At 32.1% G+C, this 10006-nt stretch overlaps 1 protein-coding gene across 1 annotated transcript in view; it reads left to right on the forward strand.

The window, feature by feature from the left end:
* LOC111707412 (protein Star) overlaps window positions 1-9280 on the forward strand; it is a 9757-nt gene extending 477 nt beyond the window's left edge. The window contains exons 3-15 of the mRNA XM_023480516.1: window positions 466-510; window positions 615-643; window positions 888-968; window positions 1324-1396; window positions 1534-1550; window positions 2350-2424; window positions 2610-2711; window positions 2818-2885; window positions 3949-4047; window positions 4730-4766; window positions 6115-6164; window positions 7317-7362; window positions 9181-9280. Coding sequence (XP_023336284.1) covers window positions 1386-1396; window positions 1534-1550; window positions 2350-2424; window positions 2610-2711; window positions 2818-2885; window positions 3949-4047; window positions 4730-4766; window positions 6115-6164; window positions 7317-7362; window positions 9181-9254 — 579 coding nt within the window. The 5' untranslated portion in view covers window positions 466-510; window positions 615-643; window positions 888-968; window positions 1324-1385 and the 3' untranslated portion in view covers window positions 9255-9280. The remainder of the gene's footprint in view (window positions 1-465; window positions 511-614; window positions 644-887; window positions 969-1323; window positions 1397-1533; window positions 1551-2349; window positions 2425-2609; window positions 2712-2817; window positions 2886-3948; window positions 4048-4729; window positions 4767-6114; window positions 6165-7316; window positions 7363-9180) is intronic.
* Window positions 9281-10006: the final 726 nt, after the last annotated feature.

Below are 10006 nucleotides of genomic sequence, written 5' to 3' on the forward strand. Positions count from 1 at the left end.
AAAATCACACATTGTTACAATAAAACATGGGATTTAGAGGGGGGGTCAAATTGACCCCCCCCCAGCATATCCTGGTTTTCAAGTACCCCAGCAGGGATAGGGTTAAGCCGGGTAAATGGAGTTGAATGGGTGCTAGGCGTTTAAGTAAGTTGATTTAATACCGTAAAAACTTCTTAATATTTTCTTAAAATTAAACAACTCGGAAATTAGCTCGGATACCCTTTCTTTTAGGGGTCACTTTCCATAATATAGGGGTAACTGCTAGGATCAGTTCTGTAACCTAAAGAATTTCATTGAAGTAAGGTTGGTGGGATACAGGGAGAAAAGCCTTGAGCTCAAGATTGACCTAGTGGAAGGTTGGATGAACACTGAACAGCTAACAGATTCTTAGCCCTTCAGATTGTCCTTATACATAACCTTATTTTTATCTCTCCTGTATATTTGAAAATATTGATGTATATTTAGACCATTGCTTAACTGCTTAGACCAAGAAGACAGCTTGTTGATCAGGTAGACTAAATATTTTAACAATTTTCTATCAATTGACAAATATTTAAAATCATGGAAAAAAATATCGTTGAAATTATAAATAACAAGCTAAAGTATTTTTTTAGGACTATACGAGAGAAATACATAGTCAAAGGTAATTAATAATTAATAAAAAAAACCAATATTTTATAAAAGTGAGAAAAAATTTAAATGAAATAAATAAACATGAAAATATGGCAAAACTTTTCAATCTATTTTGTATTATGTATTATATTTCTCCAATTTTGCTCTGAACATTTTCTGTAAAATAAGTATTAGTTACAAATTTGCGGATTTGTATATTAAAAGAAATAATGAAGACGACATTCCACCGTTATATAAATATTTGTAATATAAAGGTACAGGTGAACCATACAAGTTCTCTAGACCGTATGATGCGCTGACCCATCCTTTCCAAACTCAAGATATCAGAGATCTAGGAACACAATTACAAATTCAGAAATAATTTCAACTTTTGAATAAGTTTTAGGCTTTTTTAAGAATGTTATTTTTAAAGTTTGAATGGAGATCAATGAATCCCTAAAAGATTTCAATTAAATGTAACTTTTTTGATAAAGATGGAGCCCACCTAAAGTTTTATCAACTGAAAAAATGTGAGTCAGACTTTTCCTTTTGAACAGCGTAAAAAGCCCAAAATTATAAGTTTTTTTTAAATTTTTTTATTTGTTTTTAACCCAATGAACATCTTTTAACTTCCGAGCTTTCTTAAAATATTAAAAATATTTTTACTTTTCCATAATTTTAAGAAATGAGCTAATTGTAATATTCCTCCAGTGTTTAAAAGTAGAGTAAAGAACGGGTTCTACATAGAGGCAGGATCTTATGATGCTGAAACCATGTCTGTCAGGAAATAAAACATTTTAAAAATTCTAGTTGATATATTCTTTACTCATCTAGTTGATATATTCTAAACTCATCTAGTTACTTTTGCATGAAAAATCGTTTATCTGATATTAAGCTTTAAAATGTTTTCTGTCTTTATAGTTTGTATTTCGAGAAAGGTAAATATTATTTACACATATATATATATATATATATTATGTTACCCCCGGGGAACTCAAGGGTTCCTACAAAATAATTCAGCTTATTCGGTCCAGCCGTTTGGCCAGCTATATCTAACATATAAACAAATAAACATGAGCGAAGAGCTTTATTATATAAAAAATATATTTATATACAGGGAGTCCCATGAAACATGACAGTAGCAAGACGACTTGAAGGTCGTCTTTGATTTTAAAGTATTTATTTTGCTGCATTTATTGGTCAACATGTATGATCTCTTTATATTTGAACTTGTGTTTTTCATTGATGTCTCACATCTTATAAAAAGACTATTTTATGCAGAAGTTGATTTGTTTGCCATAAACTCTGATTTTCTAATCCCTGTATCTTTGCAACCCGTCGTAAACCTTTTATATTTTAAAATATCAAATATTCTAATTTGAAATATCAAAGGTTTTCAACATCAGGTTGCAAATAAATAGGGATCAGAAAAGGAATTGAGTTTTTCTCACTAGCTCTGATTTTCTCATTCCTATATCTTTGCATTTCAATGTCGGAGACCTTAGATATTTCAAACCATGAATTATTTTAGATCAAATAATGAAAGTTTGAAATATCAAAGGTTAACACCATCAGATTGCAAAGATATATCGATTTGAAAATCGGAATTTGTGGCAAAAACTCAGTTCCTTTGAGTGTTTGGCAAAATCTTAATTTATCATATTTTAAAGTTTCAGTTTCATCTTGTCTGGTTAACCTTGTTATTTGATAAGTTGCTACTAAAAAGTATTTGTTTAGAATATAATTGGACCGGGTTGTTGGTGGAGGCAAATCCAATGGACTATGAGAAAGGACTGGAAAAGAACAGAAAAGGAAAACTAAAAAAAAATCTTTCAATAATTTTCAACTCATAATAAATATGGTTCCTAATTAATAAATCACAAAATGGCATTTTTAACTCACAGTTTATTTACTTTGGAAAAAATCTTGAATGGTATTTACGATCGGAAATAATTAAGGATAATTTAAAAATTTTAGAATTTAGTAAAATTTTGAAGGTTTGTATGTGAACACCTGCCTTGGTGTTCAGTCCTCACCTCACACTGCTTTCCTAGACTTTAGTCCTAAAATTAAAGGGACTGAGTGGACCTCAATGGCTGGTAATGCATTGAAAATAAATAAATAAAATTGTTTTCTTCGCCTTTTTTTTCTTTTTTTTTCTATCAAATTTTCTACCTGTCTGCAGAAGGTTGAATTTGTATTTAGGTTTGTCTGATAGTAAGACAAGTAGTGGAATACAGATGCAATGTTTACCTCTCTACAGTCTTATACAGGTTTATTCAGATTAGAGATGGGCATAGAAACATTCAGATTAGGGATAGGTATAGGTTTATTCAGATTAGAGATGGGCATAGAAACATTCAGATTAGGGATGGGTATAGGTTTATTCAGATTAAAGATGGGCATATGTTTATTAAGATTAGAGATGGGCATAGGTTTATTCAGATAAGAGATGGGCATAGGTTTATTCAGATTAGAGATGGGCATAGAAACATTCAGATTAGGGATGGGTATAGGTTTATTCAGATTAGAGATGGGCATATGTTTATTTAGATTAGAGATGGGCATAGGTTTATTCAGATTAAAGATGGACATAGGTTTATTCAGATTAGAGATGGGCATAGGTTCATTCAGATTAAAGATGGGCATAGGTTTATTCAGATTAGAGATGGACATAGGTTTATTCAGATTAGAGATGGACATAGTTTTATTCAGATTAGAGATGGACATAGGTTTATTCAGATTAGAGATAGGCATAGGTTTATTCAGATTAGAGATGGACATAGTATTATTCAGATTAGAAATGGACATAGTTTTATTCTGATTAGAGATGAGCATAGTTTTATTCAAAATAGAGATGGGCATAGGTTTATTCAGATTAGAAATGGACATAGTTTCATTCAGATTAGAGATGGACATTGTTTTATTTAGATTAGATATGGGCATAGGAAATTTCAAATTATTTATCCTGGTACCAATGAGCATTTGACAAATTGATTTTTAACTGAATAAGCTTTCTCGCAAAATTGTTAGGTATAAAACTATAACTGCTTTACTTTATGTAATTATATACTGTACTGAACTACAACTACGTTTATGTGCTGTAATGCAACTTTATGTTTATGTACTGTATCTGCAACTATAGTTTATGTACTGTACTGAAACAATGTTTATGTACTGTGCTGCAAATGTGTTTATGTACTGTACTGAAACTATTTGTATGTACTGTACTGAAAATATGTTTATTTACTGTACTGCAACTATATGATTATGTACTATACTGAATATATGATTTTGTACTGTACTGCAACTATATGTTTATGTACTGTACTGCAGGCTGCTGGGAATCCTACCGTAAACCTTCTAATCCTTGATATAGAAGGAGCTGAGCTAGCTGTACTCAAAACGGTTCCTTGGGACAAGGTTGATATCCAGGTATGAGAACCCTTGGAACAAGGTGGATATCCAGGTAGGAGAACCCTGAGATAAGGATGATATCCAATAAGGAGAACCTTGGGACAAGGTTGATATCCAGGTAGGAGAACCCTGGGACAAGGTGGATATCCAGGTAGAGAACGCTTGGACAAGGTGGATATCCAGATTGGAGAACCCAGTGACAAGGTGGATATCCAGGTAGAGAACGCTAGGACAAGGTGGATATCCAGTAAGGAGAACCCAGTTACAATGTTGATATCCATGTAGGTGAACCCTGGGACAAGGTCAATATCCAGGTAGGAGATCCCTTGGACAAGGATATTATCCAGGTAGAGAACCCTGGGACAAGGTTGATATCCAGGTAGGACTATCAGTTTAAACTACTCTTTAATGTGAAATAATGGTGTCTGCACAGTGCATACTGTGTTCCATGTTCATATTGAACTATTTTAAATCGTAACATAAGTTCAAAAGTCGTCTTCCTATTCTAAAGTTTTCTGTTTTTTTTAGCGTAGAAGAAATCAAACCATTGATTTAGCTTTATTTAGTTTTTTATTAGTAAGGTTTCTGAAAAAAAATCTTGTGTTTTTATAAAATTCTTTAATGTCCTTTATCTTGTGAATATTGATGGCATTTTCTAAATAAAGGTTCTCTAAAATCAGTTTGACAATATATTTTTTAGGTTATGACAGTTGAAACGGATTTGGTTGGAGACACAGGTGATTATACAGGGTGACCCCAAAAAACAGGGATTAGCGTTTTAAGCCATAATAATCATTGAAAATAACTATTAATTGAATTTATACCACCACTCATTAGTTATCTAATTTGTCAAAACCATAGATTAATCAAAACAACAGATAGCACACTAGATGTCGTCTTTTCAAGATTTGGATGAAACTCGTTCACAACAACCATGAGGCAGAAGCCTAGAGGAGTTTCGCACAGTCGGCGTAGAATTACACGACCGAGAGAACCTGTTCTACGCCGACTGCGCGAAACTTCTCGGGGCTTTTGCTTCAGGATTATTGTGAACGAGTTTCATCCAAACCTTGAAAAGAAGGCATTTAGTGTTCTATCTGTTATTTTAATTAATTTATGACGTAGATCATTATTTTAATGAGTGTTACATTCTGACAATTTCACTCCTTGTCTCTGCTGCATTAATCCGCAACTTACATGAACAGAGAAACCGCGACTGAAAATGATCAATATTAAGATGTTCGCTCATACAAAGGTTTAAAAAATACAGTTGTAAATCCGGCATATTACCATTTGTTATGGATAATTACTTTGATATAATTAATTAAAAGGAACTGTACGCGAGTGTCCCTCCATGGAAAGCTGGCAATGTCCGATTCACAACTGAGCACTTTAAAGCTGTGTCTGATCAAGTATGTATTAGCATCAAAAACTGATTATTTTCAATCTTTTCAACTTTATTCCCCGTTCAAGGAAATAACTGAACTTAATTTCCCTGACATTTGTTTATCAACTTGAGGTTTAAAAACCCGGCATTAAAGGTCTTGGAGGCCCTCGGCTAAATGGGTTTCCCCTAAATTTAATTAATCTTCACCTTCCACATTAATGATCAGATAAAGATGTAAAGAGTATTGTTGTGAATCGGGCGCATCCATCTCTGCATTGAGGGTCACTTGAAGTTATGCTTACATGTCCTTTATCCTTAAATAGATTGTCAAGTACAATAGATGGCAACGTAGAATTTGTACACTCTCAGTACAGCTGTATTCTTACGTCACAAGTGTCAACTCAGTTTTCGTATATTAATAACAGTGATAAATTTAGACTAAATGCTTATCTTCTAGTGAAATAAGTGCAATTCTATGTGTTCTTTATTTTCTGTTTTTACACTTTTATACTTAATCTTGGAAAACATGTCAACTAATGGGAGAAAATCTTGTTTTCCTTGTTATATTTAACACTTATGACGTCGTGTATAATTGGTCCATTTCTCTGTTGTCACCTATTGTACTTGATAATCTATATTGATTAATGGCTTTAAAACAGAAAGATATTGTATACTGTTTGAAATAGTTTTATAATCAGGAATATCTGGGGGTTCACAGGAAACAATAAGAAACTTTATCATCTCTCAGGTGATTTTATTTGGATCTTTATTTAATTACACAATATTAATTAATTAACTTTTTTTAAAGCCAATTTATAATGTTTTGGAGTAGTTTAATATTTTTTAAGTCATCAGCTTATTGGTGAATTAATTCATCAGTTATTATTATTAATGAATTAATTCATCAGTTATTTATGAATTAATTTATCAGTTATTAACGAATTAATTCATCAGTTATCATTGAATTAATTCATCAGATATCACAAATTAATTAATAAGTTATTAATAAATTGATTTATCAGCTATCAATACACTCAATTATCAATTAGATTTCCAGCTATTGTGTGATTAGGCTGTTACACTGTTTGGTTGAAGTTAATAAAATTGCATTTTGAATCTTAAAATTTCATTAAGTATAGATTTTAAAATTGTGAATATGTCCATTATTAGTTCACATTACACAATTATTTTCTTATTATTATTAAGTCATTAAAGCAAATGTTTTCTGAATTGCTTATTTTAAACATTTTTTTTTCTTTCAAATTTTGACCCTAAAGAAAATAAATGTAAAAGATTTAAATAATAATATAAACTAGCTGAATTGCAGGCGTTGCCCAAGGAATTTTCAAATAAATAATTTTAAAAAAATTAAGATTTGATAACATTTTTTTACCCCTGGGGTATTCAAGTATTCCCTCAAAAAAATTCAGCCCATTCGGTCCAGCCGTTTGGCCAGCTATAGCTAACATATATATAAATGCATATGTGAGCTTTATTAAATAGATGTGGGGAACAACGGGCACTCCAGATAGTATTTACACTATTATTATTTGTGTTTCGACTAATTTTATTTAATTTAATAAATCTGGAAAAGGAATTGAGTTTTTGCCACAAACTAAAATCTTCTGATTCCAATATCTTTGCAATCATATGGTGCAAACCTTTGATATTTCAAACTTAGATTATTTTATCTATAAGTATTAATAGTTTGAAATATCTTAGGCCTACGGCATTGCGTTACAAAGATATAGAGATTAGAAAATCAGAGTTTGTGGCAAAAACTCAACTCCTTTCTGGTAATCTTGGTCAATTTTAAAGGTGTTCATAAATGATTTCGGTGTTTTTGTTTTTGCATGATGGAAAACTTTATCCAAATGCTTATTGTAGATATCTGTTCTAGGGATATCGCATGTTTCGGCACAAGCATAATACAAACTTTATGACAGGAAGCAATCCAATCAACTAAACAAAAATAAAAACTAGTTTAATAAGATATTTTCAGGATAGTAAAAATTGTGCGTTTTTTCTAATTATCTTTTTTTCGTTTTTAATTTGAGAAAGAACATTGTTGTTTTATTTAAAGGGACTGTCAGGATAAATTTAAGTGATCTTTCATTGAATTAGGGACATCTTCGTTTTACAACGGTATACCTGTAAACCGTTGACTGATCAAGGATTCACAACAGTATACATGTAAACCGTTGACTAATCAAGGATTCACAACGGTATACCTTTAAACCATTGATTGATTAAGGATTTACGACGGTATACCTGTAAACCATTGATTGATCAAGGATTTACAACGGTATACCTGTAAACCATTGATTGATCAAAAATTCACAACGGTATACCTTTAAACCATTGATTGATCAAAAATTCACAACGGTTACCTTTAAACCATTGATTGATCAAGAATTCACAACGGTTACTTTTAAACAATTGATTGATCAAGTATTCACACCATCATACATTTAAACTGTTGACTGATCAAGGATTCACAACGGTATACCTTTAAACCATTGGCTGATCAAGGATTCAGAGCGGGTATACCTTTAAACTGNGATTAAGGATTCACAACGTCATGCCTTTAAACCGTTGACTAATCAAGGATTCACACCAGTATACCTTTAAACTGTTGACTGCTCAAGGATTCACAACGGTATACCTTTAAACTGTTGACTGATCAAGGATTCGCAACGGTATACCTGCAAACCATTGACTGATCTAGGATTTACAACGGTATACCTTTAAACTGTTGACTGATCAAGGATTCACACCAGTATACCTTTAAACTGTTGACTGATCAAGGATTCACACAGGCATGCCTTTAAACTGTTGACAAGTCAAGGATTCACACCAGTATACCTTTAAACTGTTGACTGCTCAAGGATTCATACCAGTATACCTTTAAACTGTTGACTGATCAAGGATTCATACCAGTATACCTTTAAACTGTTGACTGATCAAGGATTCACAACGGTATACCTTTAAACTGTTGACTGATCAAGGATTCACACCAGTATACCTTTAAACTGTTGATTGATAAAGGATTCACACCAGTATACCTTTAAACTGTTGACTGATCAAGGATTCACAACGGTATACCTTTAAACTGTTGATTGATCAAGGATTCGCAACGGTATACCTGCAAACCATTGACTGATCTAGGATTTACAACGGTATACCTGTGAACCATTGATTGATCAAGGATTCACAATAGTATACCCTTAAACCGTTGACTGATCAAGGATTCACAACGGTATATCTGTAAACTGTTGACTGGTCAAGGTATCACAACGGTATACATGTTAACCGTTGACTGGTCAAGGACTCACAACAGCATACATGTAAACCCAAGAATTAAATCCTTGTGTAAACCGTTGATTGATCAACGGTATACCTTTAAACCGTTGACTGATCAAGGATGACAGACGTTTTTCTAATTTATCTACAGAAACACTTGTTGGAAACTTTTAATGTTAATATTTACTTTCTAGAAATATTTACATTCGAATTTTTTAAAACCACGTTGGAAAAAGAATATCAAGATAATGTGACATCATCCGTGTTGAATTCACACGTACGCTAGTAAAAACTTCAATCATTCAAGAGATGTACACTGCGTTTATTGTTCTTGATGATCAGTCAAAAGTTTAAAACGTATCGTTGTGAATTGGGACTGCTCCTGTTTATGGAAGGTTACTTGAAATTACGCTCACAGTCCCTTTAATATTTAAATAATTTGATTGGATTGGATTGTTTAGGGAAAGACAACAATGATCTATTTGTACGTGAAGATATTGTAAAACTGTGGAATATTCAACAATTAATACTTTAAATAAAAGGATATCTAATGAGAAATTATTTATATGAATTTCTTGTTTTTAATTAAAGAAGAAGTGATAGCAACTAATTTTCCTTGCATTATTTTTTGCAACTAATTTTGCTCGCAAACATTTTGATTGCAAGTCATTTTGCTTGCAATCGTTTTGATTGCAACTAATTTTGCTTGCAATCGTTTTGATTGCAACTAATTTTGCTTCCAATCGTTTTGGTTGCAACTAATCTTGATTGCAATCGTTTTGATTGCAACTAATTTTGCTTGCAATCGTTTTGATTGCAACTAATTTTGCTTGCAATCGTTTTGATTGCAACTAATCTTGATTGCAATCGTTTTGATTGCAGCTAATCTTGCTTGCAATCGTTTTGATTGCAACTAATCTTGATTGCAATCGTTTTGATGCAACTGGTTTTGCTTGCAATTGTTTTGATCGCTAATCTTTGACGCTTGACCTTGATATCCAATGTGGGCACTCTACTATTTCAGGATTAATGCTTGATCCCAGCTCAATAAGCGTTATTTCTGCTTGCAGAGTATGACATCCAAAGGAGATCGATGAGACATAAAATTAAAATTAATATGTGATCTGCATAAGATGTAGATCAATGCTTGATCCTTCAGTAGTCAAAACTTTTATCAACATTTTAAATTGAGATATTAATTTCTTTTTAAAGACTTCAGAAGTTCTAACATCAGTACGCTTTTTTTCGTTTTCGAATCTTTGCTGTTTATTAATTCTCCCCTCTGTT

This window comes from Eurytemora carolleeae, unplaced genomic scaffold (genome assembly GCF_000591075.1).
Source record: "Eurytemora carolleeae unplaced genomic scaffold, Eaff_2.0 scaffold272, whole genome shotgun sequence".
Lineage (NCBI taxonomy): Eukaryota > Metazoa > Arthropoda > Copepoda > Calanoida > Temoridae > Eurytemora > Eurytemora carolleeae.